The 18,869-nt window shown below is 48.8% G+C and overlaps 1 protein-coding gene and 1 pseudogene across 1 annotated transcript in view; one reads left to right on the forward strand and one right to left on the reverse strand.

Moving 5' to 3' along the window:
• Positions 1–15,135, reverse strand: part of RFT1 (RFT1 homolog) — a 31,805-nt gene extending 16,670 nt beyond the window's left edge. Inside the window, exons 1-5 of the mRNA XM_040994622.1 lie at positions 15,035–15,135; positions 9,482–9,567; positions 7,464–7,580; positions 5,606–5,795; positions 5,013–5,114 (exon numbers count right to left, since the gene is read on the reverse strand). Coding sequence (XP_040850556.1) covers positions 5,013–5,114; positions 5,606–5,795; positions 7,464–7,580; positions 9,482–9,567; positions 15,035–15,097 — 558 coding nt within the window. The 5' untranslated portion in view covers positions 15,098–15,135. The remainder of the gene's footprint in view (positions 1–5,012; positions 5,115–5,605; positions 5,796–7,463; positions 7,581–9,481; positions 9,568–15,034) is intronic.
• A 1,291-nt stretch (positions 15,136–16,426) lies between these two features.
• LOC121165777 lies at positions 16,427–16,575 on the forward strand (annotated as a pseudogene).
• The last annotated feature ends 2,294 nt before the right edge of the window (positions 16,576–18,869 follow it).

An 18,869-nucleotide genomic window follows, 5' to 3' on the forward strand; every position in this document is an offset into this window, starting at 1 on the left:
CATCTATCTGATTCCTCATTATGTAGTTCCCGCCCACTCTCCCACTCTTGGGCAAACACTTATCCGTGCTCCCTCTGTGGACCTGCCTGTCTTGGACATCACATGTGGATGGAATGACGTGACTGTGGCCTTTCGTGTTTGATTTCTTGCACTTGATGTATTGTGTTCAAGGTTCACCCACTTGGTAGTACATGAACCAGCATTTCATTTTTATGGCTTAACAATACGCCATTGTAAGGATCTACCACAGTTTATTCATTCATCAATTCATGAACATTTGGGTTGTTTCTATCTGCTGAATACTGTGAATAGTGTTGCCATAGGGGTTGGTGTCACAATGCACCAGGCTGTCTGTGGCACTGACATTCGACACAGCTGTCATTTTGAATCCTGAGTGCTCCATTTCTGACCCAGCTCCCTGCTAATGTGCCTGGGAAAGCAGTAAAAGACGGCCCAAATGCTTGGGCCCCTGCACCCTTGTGGGAGACCTAGAAGATACTCTGAGCTTCAGAGTAGCCCGCTCCAGCTGTTACAGCCATCTGGGGAGTAAATCAGCAGATGGAACATCTCTCCCTGTCTCTCCTCTAACTCGGCCTTTAAAAACAAATGGAATCTTTAGGATACAATGCAGTATGTATTTCTACTTCCAGATCAAAGATGGATTCCCAATGAAACTGTTAACTCTATCTTGACAACAGGATGCAGGACTCTCCACCATTGTCTATGCCTGCAATGCTGAATTATATGACTGTTTATGAAGAACTTTACTATAGTAATAATACAGGGAACTCAGTGAGGGGAGGGGACATGGGGTGAAGGTAAGGGAAACCCCAAGGCCAATGGAACTATATCATAAAATAATAATAAATTTTTTTAAATATATGAAATCTTTGAAAAAGAGAAACACCTTTTTTAAAAAAAAAAAAGTTTTGCTATGAACATCTGTATACAAGTTTTGGGTGAACATGTTGTCAGTGCCCTACATATAACCAGGAGCTGGAAGACTGGGGGCTAGGGTATCCGTTTCATGCTTTGAAGAGGTGCTGTACCGTCTCCCACAGCTGCTGCACCATTTGACACTCCCACCTGCAAAGTAGGGGTGGGTTCCAGAAACAACAAGAAATTGCAAATTTGAAAGCAATGCGTCCACCCAATTTTCCCTAAACCTCAATCCTTCTCACTCAGATCCACCATGTAATCATTATAAAAAATAAAATTAAAAAAAAATTTTTTTAAAGTAGGGGGGTTCTAATTTCTCCACATACTCATCAACACTTGCTATATTCTAATTTATTTTCATACGACTGGTATAAAGAAGCATCGTGCTGTGGCTTAGATTTGCATTTTCCCAATGACTAATGATGCTATCTTTTCATGGGCTTACTTGCCCATTACTTTTTTTTTTTTCTTGTCTGTTTGTTTTGCAGTCAGAGAAGTTGTATTTGCAAAGTGACCAGCAGAACATGGCAAGAGGGAAGCGGAAAGCACCTCCCAGGAGCCAGCCGGGAGGTGGGGTGCCTCTTGAAAGGAGAGAGGGAGAGACACCTTGCCCATTAATTTGTTTATCTTGTTTGGAGATGTCCATTAAGACCTTTGCCCACTCTTTAACTGAGTGGTTTGTCTTTTTATTGATGACTTGTAAGAGTTCTCTATACACTCCGGAGAGGCCTTTTTAGCTGACACGCGATGCCATGTGACAAGGGGCCAGTTTAAGGAGGAGACCAGAAATGAGCTGGACAAACGAAAAGCCCAGTGTCCTGGGTGGGGCTCATCTGCTGTGATGAGGCGCTGCTGGCTCACACAGCTCTCACCCAGACACGCACAGGGAGGTCCTAGAGAGCAACTCGAGGACGTCTTAGAAGGAGGAAGTTAACGACTGGCCGTGCTGAACTATGACCTGTGACACGTCCCAGGTGACAGTTATGACAATCAGAAATCCAGGAAGGGTCAACCAACAGGACATCCCTGGGACCTGCCTATCCTGCGGGGGAGAGTGCATCAGAACAACAAATGATGAGAACTGTGGCTCCAGATTCAGATAGTTGCTCTGGAATACACAATTCTTTGCAAATTGTTTTTAGGAGGCAATCCTCAATCTTGTTCTATTATCTTTAAATCTAGCTCTGTATTCCACAAGAATATTTGTGATTTTTTACTCAGGACATGGGAATGAATTCCACATAAATCATTACTAAGATGCTTAATTTATGCTCCTCTACATTAATAAAAACTACAAACTAGAGTCAGGCATTTGGCACAGTGAATAAGTTGTCACTTGGGGGCCAGCATAACACATCAAGGCATCGTATGGGTGCTGGTCCAAGTCCCAGCTGCTCCACTTCTGATCCAGATCCTTGCTGATGCACCTGTGAAGGCAGCAGAGAACGGCCCAAATGCTCGGGTTCCTGCCATACACATGGGAGACACAGAAGTTTGTGGCTCCTGACTTGGCATGGCTCAGTCAGACTATGAGGCCACTTGGAGAGTACAAGAGCAGATGAAAGATTTCTCTCTCAATCTCTCAACCTCTGTCTGTCTTCCTTTCTTTCTTTGTAACACTTTCAAATAAATAAAATGGGCCCCTCCCAGTGTGGTGGTACATAAGGCTAATCCTCCGCCCTGTCGTACCAGCACCACACAGAGCACTGGTTTATGTCCTATGGCTCCACTTCTGACCCAGCTCTCTGCTTAGGGTCTGGGGAAGCAGTACAGGACGGACCAAGTCCTTGGAACCTTTTGCCAAACCCAAAGACACTCCTGGTTCCCAGCTTCAGGGCAGCCAAGTACTGGTTGTTGTGGCCATTTAGGCCATTTAATCAGTAGCTGAAAGATATATCTCTGTCTCTTCTTCTCCTTATATATCTCTGCCTTTCAAAATAAATAAATAGGGCCCGGCGCGGTGGCGCAAGTGGTTAAAGGTCCTCGCCTTGCACGCCCGGGATCCCATATGGGCGCCAGTTCTAATCCCGGCAGCCCTGCTTCCCTTCCAGCTCCCTGCCTGTGGCCTGGGAAAGCAGTCGAGGACGGCCCAAAGCTTTGGGAACCTGCACCCGCGTGGGAGACCCAGAAGAGGCTCCTGGCTTCAGATCGGCATAGTATCGACCTGTTGCGCTCACTTGGGGAGTGAATCATCGGACGGAAGATCTTCCTCTCTGTCTCTCCTCTCTGTACATCCGCCTTCCCAATAAAAAATAATAAAAATAAATATTTAAAATAAATAAATAAATAAATAAATCCAAAAAGGACTACGAGGAAAAAATTAAAAGCATGAGTTAAAAACAAAAGAGCTAGGTCCAGTGTGATAATCTAGTGGCTAAAGTCCTCGCCTTGCATGTGCCAGGATCCCATATGGGCGCCAATTCTAGTCCTATCTGTTCCACTTCCCATCTAGCTCCCTGCTTGTAGCCTGGGAAGACAATCGAGGACGGCCCAAAGCCTTGGGACCCTGCACCCATGTGGAAGACCCAGAAGAAGCTCCTGGCTCCTGGCTTCGAAATAGCTCAGCTTCAGCCACTGTGGCCACTTGGGGAGTAAACCAGTGGATGAAAGATCTTTCTCTGTGTATCTCCTTCTCTCTGTGTATTTGCCTTTCTGTTAAAAAAAAGGGGGGGGGCAATGCTATGGCATAGTAAGTTAAGCTTCCACCTGCGATATCAGCATCCCAATACGGGCACTGGTTGGAGCCCTGGCTGCTCCAGCGGATGGAAGATCTCTCTACTTTCTATGGAAATCTTTCAAATAAATTTTTAAATCATAAAACACACACACACACACACACACACACACTCCATCCATGTCCCTAGCGGGTGGCAGGAATCCAAATTCTGTCCTCCAGCTGTATTACTCCCCAGCAGCTACAGCTGAAGCTGTGTAGCTCAAACAAACCAGCGCTCTGATACAGCACTGGGCTGCCCACAGGGGGCTGGCATACCACGCCACAACACAACACTCAAAACAAGATTTCAAAAAGGGTGTCATCTGTGACAACGTTATCCCCATCTGAAGTGACTGAGTTTGTCAAGCCCAGCTCTGCCTGATTCCAGGTTCCTGTCAATGCACACTGGAGGCAGGAAGTGATGGCTCAAGTCCCTGCCACAGTGTGGCAGACCTAGATAGAGTTTCTGGCTCTTGACTTCAGCCTGTGAGGTCCTACTTGCTCAAGGCATTTGGGGGATGAACCATAGGATGTAAGAACAGGCTCTGTTTCCCTGCCTTTCAAACAAATAAATAAAAGTTTAAAACAAATACCAGGGAATTGGCTTTGTGGCAAAATGGACTGAGCCACCACAAATAACCCATTCCATACAGTTGCCAGTTGGAGTCCACTCCCAATCCACCTCCTTGCTTTTCACCTGGGAAAGAGTGGAGGGTGGCTCAGGTCCTTGGGCAGCTGTACCCATGTGGGAGACACCAATGGAAGGTGTCTCTCTCTCTGTCTCTCCTTCTCTGACTCTACCTTCCAAATAAATCTCTAAAAAATAGAATAAGTGGAATGAAGCCAAAATTGTTAAACACTGAAAATGTGCCTGCCATGACTTGATTCATATCCTATAAATTACGTGAGATTTCAATCTAACTTTGACACAGGCTTGGCAGAGGTTTCGTTCCCTTATTCTGCAAACAACTGATTAAAATCCAGAGGAAAAAAATATTATATAAGCAGTTCAATTCCTACCTCTCCCTCATCCAGTGTTTTTCTTCCCTACCCATGAGAGCGTCAGACTATCATGTCGGATGGGTTAGGTGATGGGCTGCCCTCAGAATGTGTAAGAGGAGTTCCTGATGTTTGATTGCGGGCAGAGGGCATGACCCCCTGCAGGTCCATGTGGACACCAGTGGCAAAAGTGTAGGGCAGGAGGGTCAGGGCAGCCAGAGGTGATGCAGTGGTAAGAACAGCCTTCCCCATGTGTGTGACTTGCGTGAACGTAAGCCACGCAAGGCCAGGAATTAAAAGACAACGCAGATGGAGAAAACGTAGGTTCAATAACCAAGGTCAAAGCCATGCTTCTTACCTGGGCCAGGGAGAAAATGTGCAGCCCCCAGTGTGGCAACCACAGCACGAGACAAGCTGTCAGGACGCTCTTGAGGATCACGGAGAGGCTCTCCGCCAGTACCTGCAAACGCACAGGGAAGGTGCACTTCACACACACCAGAACACAAAGCCACAACAAAATCCAGGGCAGTGCTTCTCCTGGCGGTGGGGCGGGGCACGTGCCTGAGCCCATATGCATGCGGTGCTAGACTCGTGGCTCACAGGAGGCTATTTCCAAGGGTTTTCACATATGCTCACTTGCACTTGTGTGTGTGTGCGTGTATGAAATCATTAGAAAAATCTGAAGTCCTTTACAGTTCCCTCAATGCTGATCTAAGCGCCTCAATTCCTTACCCACAGACCTGTTTTCTGCTGATGGTACGGCAGAGGTCAAAGGTGGCTTGGCCCATCTGGCAAATCCCAAGTGAATGAACTTAACTGATCACGCTCCCTACTTCCGAACAACTACTTAGATGCAAGTCTGGAAAAATCATCTTCTTTAAAAGCATTTTCTCAACACCACACTTGCCCTTTTCCTTTGCGATTTCCATTCACAGTAGCAGGGATGCTGACCTTGAGCTTAACAAACATATGTGCTTGGGCCAACACCCAGAAGGGCTCTCCCAGAAGCTCCACCACTGCCGAGAGAGCAAACAGCATCACTCCAGTTCCATAATGGGGGACGGCGTCAGGGTCGGGCACTTCAAGCAAACGCAGCCAGACCCAGCCCAGGAACAAGGACCAAAACACACCCAGAGGGACTCTGAAAGAGGGGAAAGAATGATGTTTAATACACTAAATTACAAAACAAAGTGATTATCAAAACACTGAACAAAAACAGTGAGCATGCGTCAACACCTTAGCTACATCCCCGTGACCCCAGTCACACTGCTCTGTGACCTTCTGTCATAAAGGATGAGGAAACAGAGGTGGACAGGCACAGGGTCAACTGGGCAAGGTCACAAAAAGCTTAGAGACAGAGCTGGACCCAGTCCTACTATCCAACTCCAAAGTCTGCGTTCAATTTTTAAGTATTACATTAATCTTTTATTTATTATTTGAAAGATATAGTTACAAAGGGAGGAGATAGAAAGAGACAGATATTGCGTCTGCTAGTTTAAATGGCCGCAACTTCCAGGGCCAGGCCAAGATGAAACTAAAAGCCTGGAGCTTCTCCTGGGTCTTCCATGTAGGTGTAGGAGCCGAAGCTCTTAGACTATCTCCTGCTGCTTTCCCAAGCACATTAGCAGGGAGCTAAATCAGAAGTGAAGCAGTTGGAACTCAAACCCGAGCCCATACGGGATGCCAGCATCGCAGGAGATGCCATGCCACAATGTCAGCTCCCGAAGTCCATGCTGTTATCTGCTGGTTTAGACTGACTTGATAAACAACATTCCCAGAAACAAAATGCCTGTTACCTGTGCTTGGGATCTGACTGGACGACTGCATATAGCCGGTTCCTGTACTCCAAATAACCGACAGTCCAGTACACATTATCATCTTGCACATGTACTGCCAGAGTACTTTTCATGGTTGAGCAGTGAACAGTCATTCCTCTAACAAGATGAAGGCCTACCAGCCCTCATGACAGTCATGCCCAAAAGGCACTCAGGAGTTAGTTACAAGAGGGCAGCATTGGGAAACAGCCTCAATCACTGGCCCTGCCTGCCTGCACCCAGCTGCTGAAAAGCCATTATACTGATGCATTTGGTCTTCAAGAATATTCTAAAAGGCTCTGAACTGAAATTGCTTCACAACATTGAAGAACAATGTAATGAATCCCCTAAGAAGCTTTCATGAGGATGGGCACTTGGCCAAGTGGTGAAGATGCCAACTGGGACACCCACAGCCCATCCTGGAACCCCTGGGTGTGCATCCTAGCTCTGCTCCCAATTCCAGTGGGAAGCAGCAGGTGATGGCCTAAGTAGTTGAGTCCCCGCCATCCTCAGGGGACAGCTGGAATGGGTTCTTGGTTTGCAGCTCTGACCTAGCTGAGAACTACTTATTGGGGGCATTTGGAAAATGAACCAGTGGAGGCGAGCGCTCGCGCTCTCTCTCTCTCTCTCTCTCTCTCTCTCTCTCTCTCTCTCTCTCACATGAACAAAAACATTCAGAAAATTTAAAAGCAACTAGGATCACATGGTTATTAAAGGCTCAGAAGATAACAGAGGGCAAAAAGATCAGGAATTCAGGCAGGGACACAGGCTGAGTAGGGCCCTGAGCGCTGACTGGGAACAGCAGAAAAACCTGCAAAGGGCCAGAGCTGGAAATCAGGCCTGGCACCTCCTTGCGGCTCCTGAATCTCAGACACACCTGGCCCTGGGAGGGCCACTATAAGGCTGACTCAGCACTAGGTGGCTGCTGCTGCTTTGTGATGACACTCACTGCACCTGCCTTCCGGAACCTCATCCCATGACAGAGGGTAACTCACGTTAGCCACAGGAGGTTGAGAGTCTGGCTCCAGTCCCGCTGCGCACTCCCACTCAGACATGCTCTGCGGAAGGCCTCTCTGGCCAGAAAGAGGATGGTTGAGTAAAGCAGTGTTAGCCTGTCAAGGAGAAGCAGATTGCTAGGGTCTCTAGTTTTTGGTGTTCCCCTGCTCCCCCAACCCCAACAGACACTTTCTGGAATTTTTCCAGCAATAAGAAGAAAAGGGCTTGCTCACAACACACTGGAGGTGAAGTGGAGGGTGGTAAGTTCCTCTAGGACCTCCATACCAGCATGATTCACGCAAATAAAAGAAGCAAGGATTCTTGAGTAAACGCCTGCAGGAAGGGACCTCTGGGGTAGAGACCACACAGCAGGTATGCACAGGCTGTGTGGCTAAGGGCAGAGGTGAAGTTCTGACCAAAACAGAGAAAAAAACAAGACAACACCAACCAGCAAGGGCACATCTCGGTCACTCTGAGAATAAAGACCTGACAGAGCCTGCAAGAGAAGAGCCAGGGCTGCACTGAGTAGAGGTTTTGGCCAGGCTAACAGCCATTACACAAACTGCTGTAGAACCAGATCGGCAAGGCTGGCCTGGGTCCCTCCTCAGGAGCTGCCCCTTAGGGTGCAGGAGCTTCAGGAAACCACAGCAAGGATGGCCCAGGGTGAAGTCTCCGAGGTCTGGGAGTTGTGCCTCTGCTCAACACTGTGAAGAAGAGACAGAACTATACCTTCAGTGGGGCACGGGCCACATCAAGGCTGTCAAAGCAGGGACCCGTCCACCTGGAGAGGCTGCCTGGGGAGGATCTGAGCACCTCAGAGGATTTGCATCCCAAGCTCCTTCTTGCTCTAGGATAGATATTAGGCAGAGCAGATAAGGTGCTGCTTGGAGGGCTTGGGTTGAAGTCCTGGCTTCACTTCCAATTCCAATTTGCTGCTAATGTGCACCTTGGGAGACAGCAGTGAGGCTCATGCAGTTGGGTCCCTGCCATGTGGGAGGGACTGAGTTTTTGCTTTCTGGTTTCAGCCCAACTCCGGCTGCTGCCGACATTCGGTGAGTGAACCAGTAGATGGGAGCTCTCTTTCCCTCCATCTCTGTTTAAGTCTTTAAAACAAATGGAAATAAATTTCTTACAAGTAACATTGCTCAAAGTGTGGCTCTGGCTTCAAAGTCACCATGGATCTTGTAAGACTGTAGGTTCCTGGGTCACTCCCTTGCTCTACCTTGTGCCACATTCTCCAAATAATTTCTTTGTCCATCACAGTCCTAGAACTGCCACCCAGCTCTGAGAACAAAGCCACGGGCATGCGCTAGGTAAGCAGCAGGCATGAAACGCTGTCTGGAACATACTGTCTTGTTTATCAGGATGTTAAGACACATCCCAAAGCAGAGCTATTCCAAGTCCTCACATCATTTCATACACTTTTGTGTCTTTTGTGAATATAAACTATGTGTGGGTGTCCCTTAGCAGCAAACAGGGAAGGAGAAGAAATCAATTGCGTCTCAAAGACAAAGCCGGGCAGCTATCCGTGGGCCTCCAGGAACAGATGACAGGGACTGAGCTCCCCGTCCCAGGCACTGCATCCCTGCGAGAACACCACTGAGGCGTGGAGGAAGGTGACAGCCCCGGCCCTGCAATCAAGCTGCACATCCTCACGACCGGCACAATTCCTGCTTTCTGCTGTCAGCACAGCAGGAATGCAGGCTGGAACCTGAGGCCGGGTGTGCAGGCAGCTACTCCCACTCTTCTCTCGCACTCTAAGAGCTGGCAGAGAAAAGTGCATCTGGAGGCTGCTGATGGAAAAAGTTCCATGGGTTGGTCAAAGGCACTGCCACCTGCTCATCCTCCCTCCCCTGCACACTCCTCCTCAGCTCACTGTCAAAACATTCCGCATCTGGGAGAGGTTCAGGCTTCTAAACTTCAGGGAGACACATGGTATCCAGACAGAAGACAACTGGGCTAAGCATGTGAGCTCTGGCTGGTGCCCAGGGGTGGGGTGAGGGGCAGCCTCCCTCACCTTACATTGACGATGCCAACAATTTCCTTGGATAGGAAACGAAGAATAAAGGCATTCAAGACAAAGGTGATCAGCCGGAACAACACCTATGGGAGGGAAAAACACACAGAAGTCAGTTGTATTGGGAACAATGAGGATGAGATGGCGGCACCTCCTAACACGACGTGACAGCACCCTGCAGCTTTGGCCAGACACTCTTTTCCAAGGTGCTCATGTGTTCTGCAGTGTCATCCCCCAGGGTCTCAGCACACCTGTGCAGCGGCCCAAGAACCTAGGAAGGTGCTCCGATGTCCCCCCGTTTTACCCAAGGACAGAGGGAAGCCCCCACAGATCGATTCAACATCTAGCAGTTTGGTGTGAAATACCTGAGGAACCAGCAAGCAAACTCTTGAATTCCAGCCTGCAGCCCAGACCCTCTGGCCTATTTGGAAAGGGTAACCACTTGGCGAGTGGGGGACTGGAAAGCCTCGCTGGCAGTCACGGTGCCATCTGATTATTCTTTTCTGCCTGATACTATCGAGACAACCTAAGAAAGATACTTCACCTTCCTGAACTCAGGTTTTCTTGATTAGGAAACAGGAAATATTCTAGGCAACCCTTTCCTCTCTCCAAAATGAAGTTGACATACTTTTCAAATAACAACCATAAGGCGAAATGGGAGGGTGGAGAGAGGGTCCAGCTACTGCTGTTTGAAAGGGACAATGTGAGTCTCCCAAACCTGTCAGTTCAAGAAAGCCACCAAACCAAAGAATTTCTCCCATGAGATGAAGAGACATAACACAGCTTCAATGAACGAGGGTTGCTGGACGGGGCTGCTGGGCAGAGTGCGACCCCACGCCCCATAGTGATTCTTGGCTATAGCCCAGCTGCAATGTACACTTCCTGTGGCAAATGCATTGAGGGCTACCAGCCGAGAGCTGCAAAGTACAACAATGGACTGCGGCAGTCTGAGAAGCGCTGGGGAAAGACAATGTCCAGAGAGCAAAGTGACACTATTCCACAAGTGGCCCAGAGCAGCAAGGTCTCCAAAGCCAAGGCAGAAGCGTGTCACCCTTTAAAAGAAAAAAGAAAAAAAAAAAAACAAGCACAAAGAAACAACAAAAAATTCATTCTTTTAATACATCTGCTGGCTTATTCCCCAAATGGCTACAATGGCCAGAGCTGGGCCAGGCTGAAGTCAGGAGCAAGAAGCTAGGAACTTCTCCTGGTTTCCCATATTGGTGCAGGGGCCCAAACATGTAGGCAATCTTGCTTTCCCAGGCTCATTAGCAAGCAGCCAGATTGGAAGTGCAGCAGCCAGGATCCAAAGCCCATTTTGGATTCCGGTGCTGCAGGTGGAGGCGTAACCTACAATGACACAGGACTAACTCCCTACCATGTCAATCTTTATGGGGTTAAAGGTGGTCTCTGGAGAAACTGATGAAAGCGCTATAGCTTTTCTCTAAAAACACACAGGTACACACATATACACACCAGATTTTGTTCACTGATGACCTGAAACCAACTCACACAGTCCTTACAGGAAAAAGCGCTCCCTTGAGTCTCAACTCATCCCTGACCTTTTAGACCAATCATTTTTATTTACTATTTTTTATTGAAAAAGCAGATCAGATTTACACAGAGAAGGGGAGACAGAGAAAGATCTTCCATCTGTTTATTCACTCCCCAAATGGCCACAACAGCCAGAGCTGAACTGATCTGAAGCCAGCAACCAGGAGCCTCTTCCGGGTCTCCCACACAGGTGTAGGGTACCAAGGCTCTGGGCCATCCTCAACTGCCTTCCCAGGCCGCAAGCAGGGAGCTGGATGGGACATAAACCAATACTCACATGGGATCCTGGTGCTTGCAAGGTAAGGATTTAGCCACTAAGCCATCACGCCAGGCCTTTAGACCCATCCTTTTCTTGTCATAAGCCTCTATTTCCTCCTTTGACAAATGAGGCTTTCTATCTCAAAGAATTAATCACAAGCATCCAATGAGATTGTAGAGGTTAAAGTATTTTGAAAAATACATACAGATGAAAGGCAAATTCAGAGTCAAGAAAACCCTCTAGACGGCCCAAAGCTTTGGGACCCTGCACCTGTGTGGAAGACCCGGAAGAGGCTCCTGGCTTCGGATTGGCATAGCATCGGCCGTTGCGCTCACTTGGGGAATGAATCATTGGATGGAAGATCTTCCTCTCTGTCTCTCCTCTCTCTCTGTATATCCGCCTTTCTAATAAAAATAAATCTTTAAAAAAAAAAAAAAGAAAACCCTCTAACTGTTGCAGAATAAAATGTTAACTGCAAAGTTACTGTAAGTAGTTACACTGTAATTTGTGAAACATTGAATCAAAACGCTCCAGAAACTGAAACATTACAGCTACTTTTTGAAAACCACATCCACGGCTATGGTGCAATAGCTGGGTCTGTAATTCATGTCAGCATCCTGTAGCAGCATGCTGGTTTGACTATCAGCTACTCTGCTTCTGATCTGGCTCCCTGCTGATGCTCTGGGAAAGCAGCAGGAGATGACCCAATCATGTGGGCCACGCCACGCAAGAGAGACCAGGGTGCAGGTGGGCCACGCCACGCAAGAGAGACCAGGGTGCAGGTGGGCCACGCCACGCAAGAGAGACCAGGGTGCAGGTGGGCCACGCCACGCAAGAGAGACCAGGGTGCAGGTGGGCCACGCCACACACACACCAGAGATGAGGGTGCAAGTGGGCCACGCCACACACAAGAGACCAGGGTGCAGGTGGGCCACGCCACACACAAGAGACCAGGGTGCAAGTGGGCCACGCCACACACACACCAGAGATGAGGGTGCAATTCCAGACCCCCTGGTTTTGGCCTGGCCCAGATCTAACTGTTACGGCCTAACTTATGAAGTGAACTGGGAATGGTAGACATCTCTCTCTCTGCCTTTCAAATAAACAAGAAAAATCTTAAACACACACACACACACACACACACACACACACAATTATGTTACCTTCAAAGTCACCACTGAGAAACCATGTCTCAGGCCTACATGGTTTAAATAAAGGTTTTAGCTAGTAATAGTCACATCACCCAGAAGCTGCTCCTCAAAGCAGCTCTTAGAGTAGCACTGTTTTAATTCTGTAAAGGATTTTACAAAAAACTTGTCATTATCTGGTTATTTGATCCTTCAACCACAAAATGTAGAGAAAGCAGAGCAGATTCAGTACAAAGCCAGTTGCCCAATGTCCTACAGCCAACAAATAACCCACCCGACTCACACACCAGCATGTTTTCTTCTACAACTCTTTTTTTTTACTGGGCTGATCAACATTGTGCATAGGGCCTGGTGCAGTAGCCTAGTGGTTAAAATACTTGCCTTGCATGCGCCAGGATCCCATATGGGTGCTGGTTCTAATCCCAGTGGCCCTGCTTCCCATCCAGCTCCCTGTTTGTGGCTTGGGAAAGCAGTCAAGGATGGCCCAAAGATTTGGGACCGTACACCCACATGGGAGACCCAGAAGAGGCTCCAGGTTTTTGGCTTTGGATTGGAATAGCTCCAGCCATTGTGGCTGCTTGCGGAGTAAATCAATGGATGAAAGCTCTTCCTCTCTGTATATCTAACTTTCCAATAAAAATAAAACAAATCAAGCCCAGCACGGTGGCCTAGTAACTAAAGTTCTTTCCTTGAGTGCGCTGGGATCCCATATGGGCGCCTGTTCTAATCCCAGCAGATCCACATCCCATCCTGCTCCCTGCTTGTGGCCTGGGAAAGCATTCAAGGACAGCCCTATGCCATGGGACTCTGCACCTGCGTGGGAGACCCGGAGGAGGTTCCTGACTCCTGGCTTCGAATTGGTGCAGCAGCTACGGCCATTGCAGTCACTTGGGGAGTGAATCATCAGATAGAGGATCTTCCTCTCCGTCTCTCCTCTTCTCTGTATATCTGACTTTGCAATAAAGAGAAATAAAATCTTTAAAAAAAAATAATAAAACAAATCGTTTTTTAAAAAATGTGCATACGGGCCCGGCGCGGTGGCGCAAGTGGTTAAGGGTCCTCGCCTTGCACGCCCGGGATCCCATATGGGCGCCGGTTCTAATCCCGGCAGCCCCGCTTCCCTTCCAGCTCCCTGCCTGTGGCCCGGGAAAGCAGTCGAAGACGGCCCAAAGCTTTGGGAACCTGCGCCCACGTGGGAGACCCGGAAGAAGCTCCTGGCTTTGGATTGGCATAGTATCGACCCGTTGAGCTCACTTGGGGAGTGAATCATTGGACGGAAGATCTTCCTCTCTGTCTCTCCTCTCTGTACATCCGCCTTTCCAATAAAAAAAAATAATAATAAAAATAAATCTTTAAAAAAAATGTGCATAAAGCACTGAACTCAAAAAGTTTTGAAATGAAAAAACAAACAAACAAACATGGGGAGGAGTGGTCATTGAGGTGCCGCAGGTTAAGGAGCACTTGCAATGCTGTTGTTCTATGATCAGAGCACCAGCTCCAGCCCCAGCCGCTCTACTTCCCATCCAGCTGCTCAGGAGCCTGGGAAAGCAGTAGTAGATGGCCTAAGTGCATGGCTCCCTGCCACTCATGTGGGAGATCCAGAGAAAGCCCCCATCGTCACAGGCATTTAGGGATGGAAGGAAGATCTTTCTGTCACTCTGCATTTTAAATAAAATCTTATAAAAGCCTGGGTAAACAAGGTTGGGTACAGAATGGCTCACACTCACTAAGCCGGAATCAGGCAGTCTTCTGTAGTAAGTGCTGGGAATGTGCCAGGCCCCGGACAGGAGTGGCCACATCTCATCTTCCTAATGACTGTGAGGTTGCATCAGGGTTCCCAAGGCAGATGACGAAACTGCCGTTCTGAGAAGTGGCTCTTTCTCCTCATCTACACGGGTCCCCAAGGCAAAGGGGAGGGAGAGGGTGGACTTGTGTGAAACAGGCCTGCACCCTATCTGACAGTAACAAACATCAAGGTCAGGAGGGTCAGAAAAGACACAGCCAACGTTGTGTGAAGCGTACACTAACAGCCAAGAACTCCGGCAAGCACATTTAACGGAATGGCTCCAGTCAGTCCTGGCCACAAGCCGATGAACTGCTATGACCACCACCATATATGCTCCAGGAAGAGTGGGGACGGCCTGCTGGTGCAGTCACTATGTGCAGTCACATAGGCAAGAATGTAAGTTCCCACCCAGGCATGCCTGGGCACACGTCCGTCCGTGTCCTCGACCGTGGGAAAGTGTCCCTCCAAACTCAACCGGAGTCGGAGTTCTGAAGTCCAGGGGTGGGACCCAGAGGAAATGAACCCTTTACCTTAAAAACACCAGATTTTCCAGCACGAAAATGTCACCCCTCTCTCACCCCCTGATCCCTTCCTGCTGCCCTGCGGGAAATAGGACGCCCAGTAGCAAAGCGGCTTGGCTGCAGGTCCCCAATTCCGGGCTTGGGCGCCTCCCACTTCCACCCCCATCTCCCACAAAGTCCCTCTCCACGGCGGGGTCAGCCCCAAGACGGGATCTCAAGGCGGCCCCGGGGTCTCCTCCCCGCGAACCTCGCCCGCCGTGAACGGTGGGCCGGCCGGGCAGCGTGTACCTGCAGGAGGAGACCGGAAGAGGCCAGCCGGGCCGCTTGGCCCAGCACCTCCTCACTGCCCATAGCCCCGGCGCCCCGGCTCAGGCACCGGGAAACACTTCCGACACCCAGCTTCGTCGCGAGAAGAGGGCGTCACGGAGCGACTCGCTTCCGGATTGGTGCGCTTGAGACCCGGGGGCGGGGCAGAACGTTTCGGCCCCGTAAATGGGACGTGTCAGTCAGTGCGCCTGCGCCGCACGGTGTTCTTTCTCACTTGTTGTGTTTCTCGGTATCCCAATGATCAATGAAACCAATGTTAACAGATGAATCTCCTCTGAGCTCACAGACCAAGAGACACTTAACTTCTCGGGACTTAATTTGCCAGAAACAGATAAACTCACCAGGGTCGTTCCCTAGGAGCCTTCCCTTTGGCTTTGGTTTTCAAAATCGTAGCTACAGCCTCTCTGAATCGGGCTTGGCACAAACTGGCCTCATTTCACAGACAGAACTGAAGGCCGAAAGTTAAACGCAGCGTTGTCACACATACCCATAGTTTTGTGGAATCTTCCCAAGGCACTGAAGGCCACTCCTGAGCAGATGTCCTCGCTGTGGAGGCTGCAGAATAAAATGACATGGCAGAGAAGGTCTTTGCTGGGTTTATTCTCCATTCTAGAGCCTGGAAACACTTCATTCCAGAAAATGAGGCAAGTGTTCCAAGGGATTGGGCAGAAGACACTGGATTTATTAGCCAAGAACGGCTGAAAAAAGAAAACAAATGAAAAAAGGATAACAAAGATTATTTCAAAGTTACTTTCCTTGTAAGATGGAGAAACGGAGGCAGAACAACAACAGAGAAATAACCAGTTGGCTGCCATCAGGTTACTTCATGTTATGCTTCTGTAAAAGGATTCGGATATTGGGAACTTGGGTATGATACTGATAGAATCTGGCCTGGGACATCTAGCCACTCTCTTTCTGTTGATAACAAGTAACCATTTAGTTTCCATTTGAGGACATGGAACATTCTCATGAGTGACTCATTGTGATTTTTAGTTTGGTCTGTTAGGACCCAGTGCCAGCCTCTCTGGGCTGAGGCATAGCTGGTAAAGCTGTGGTGCTGGCATCCCACACAGGAACTGGTTCATGTCCCTGCTGCTTCAGTTGTTGTCCAGCTCCCTGCCAATGGCTGGGATAAAGACAGGCCACCTGCTTGGGCTCCTGCCATCCATGTGAAACTCCTTGAAGAAGCCAACGGCTCCTGGTTTCAGCTTCGCTTAGCCCTGACTGTTTCAGCCACATAGGGAGTGAACCAAGAGATAGAAAATCAATGTCACTTTCTCCTTTTCAAATAAATAATACGTAAGTTTTTTTGAAAGGTTTTTTTTTTTACCTTTTGCCTCTCGTGAGGACAGGATGGGTCACCAGCAGTTCGGTGTCACCTGTGGAAATTCAGCCAGGGTTCCTGTTCTTGCCGAGTATGCTCAAACCAGCATGGTCTGATCTGGAAATACAACCTGACCACGTGCCGCCAGTATGCGAAGGATGTCGGCTCCATCAAGTAGGATTAAGTCATGTTCCTTAAATGGATGCTGCAAGAGATCAACGCTTTGGAAAATCACGATAGCTCTTTGTACATAAAGAGCTTCAATTTAAAAAGCTTTTTTCTTCAAACCTAGCCTGCTATAATGTTTAAGTACTATATGCCCTGCAGACTATGGGAAGCGTAGTCTTGTCATGCCTTCCAGGCCTTCCTGGAATCAGCCCAGTCCTACCCTCTTACCACCTTGCACACTTTGACCGACATTCCCTAGAACACTCCATATACCAGCCCTGGGGAGCCTTTGCTAGTCCTCAAGCAGACTTCTCATGGCCTTCACGCGGATGTATTTCGCTACAACAGCCTGAACACAGACCATGATAGTAAGTCCTAAAACTCCTTTTAGCCATTAGTGCAGTCTTCATTATAGTGAAACAATTAATGCCCGTGTCTATCCAATCAGCCTGCCTTACTTTGCTCCCCACAGTGCTGGCAGAGGACACTGCTACGGCTCCTCTAAACAGCTCCTGCTGCTGAGGGCTGACTGCAGGGCCCCAAGCCTTTCACCTACCACCACATCTTGCTGGGTGAAATGAGCTCTGGCTTAGTGTGGAGGCTCAGAAGCAGAGCTTTTGACTGTCAGGTGGACTTGGCCTTGAAGCCTCAGTCTGGCACTCAGTACCTGGGCCACCTAGGCATGTGTGTCTCTGGGTCGCTATAGGAATTTTCTGTGTCCTGTAAGGGCAGTCTGAAGGATGAGAGCAGAGGAGCTTAAAGAAAAGATGCTGACAAAAAAACAAAACAAAAAAAAAAAAACCTTGTTGAGAAGTAAGTTTACCACACAACAGGTGGTCTGAAAGAGCGAAGCCAGGTAAGGCAGTGGGGGCTCTTAGAGGGACAGAGAGGTGCTGCTCTGGAAGAGGGGAAGGGGTGTATACCCGAAATGGGGGGAGCACTGGAGGATCAAGCTATCAAGCTATTCAATGTAGGGTTGAGAAGCTTAAGGCCTTCACCTGAGCAGCCTGTCCACCACTCACCCAGATCATGGCTGGCAGGTGAGGTGAGTGCCTGCTGGCCTGGTCCTTGGCCATGCCACCCATTCTCCTCCACAGCTGTGCCTAGAGCAGAAGCAGTCCAGAGTGCCTCATGGACACACTTGTGAGCTGGGTAGACACTCCACCTGGATTGTGGGGTCTGGACACTGTCGGTATGGTGTAAAACAGTCTCTGATTTTGCTCTGGAACTGAAAGCCAGCAAGCAGGGGTTGAGTGGGTCCTTCTTGCCCTGAGCCACGCTGGGTGCTGTAGATGGCGAAGAAGGAGCTGTCAGGAAAATCCATTAGCGCTTCCTCTGACACCGACTCCTACTCCACATCTTGTGCTTGACTGGTGATTAACTCATTCATCTCCTCTGCAGCTGCAGGCCATGTCCCAGAGATGATGAAACGGAGGCATGTGGATTTAAGAGACTTGCTCCAGGGCCATGCAGTAACGGATTGGGCAAGTTACAACTTGAATTCAGGTCCTTTCTTGCTCCAACTGCTGAAACAGTAATGTTCCTGGTCCTCAAAAAACCTCTGATCGGGGCCTGCATTGTAGCACAGTATGTTAAGCCACTGCCTATAACACTGACATCTCATATAGGCACTGGTTAACATCCCAGCTATTCCACTTCCAATCTAGCTCCCAACTAATGCACCTGGGAAGCAACAGAAGATGACCCAAGTGCTCAGGCCCCTGCATTCACATGGGAGACCTGAATGGAGGTCCAAGCTCCTGACCAGTGTGGCTCAGCCCTGGACATTGCAACCATTTGGGAAGTGAGCCAGTGGAATCTGTTGCTGTCTTTACTGTTTAGTTTACATTTATTTATTTATTTGAAAGCCACAGTTACAGAGAAAGAGAGAGAGAGATCTCCCATCCATTAATTTTCCAGGCATATTAACAGCAAACTGGGTCAGAAATGGAGCAGCTGGAACACCAAGTGGTGCCAGCATCACAGGCGATAGTTTAACATGCTACTTCACAATACTGGCCCTTATCTCTACAAGAAACCTAAGAATCCCCAAATCTAAGTCACAGAGAACATGTGTGGCAGTGAGAGGGCAGCGATTGGGAAGGCCACTGTGGTTGAGTTGCCGTAGGCTCGGAGAGATCCCCTCTTCCTTGCTTTTTTTTTTTTTAAAGCAATACACAGAAAGAGAGGGACCTTCCACTTGCTGGTTTCCCAAAAGTCAGAAGGGCTGGGCCAGGCTAAAGCCAGGATCTTCTGAGTTTTTCACAGGGGTGGCAGAGGCCAAGTACATGGGCCATCTTGCAC

The sequence above is a fragment of the Ochotona curzoniae genome, unplaced genomic scaffold (assembly GCF_017591425.1).
Source record: "Ochotona curzoniae isolate NIBS_2020 unplaced genomic scaffold, NIBS_Ocur_1.0 contig_908, whole genome shotgun sequence".
Lineage (NCBI taxonomy): Eukaryota > Metazoa > Chordata > Mammalia > Lagomorpha > Ochotonidae > Ochotona > Ochotona curzoniae.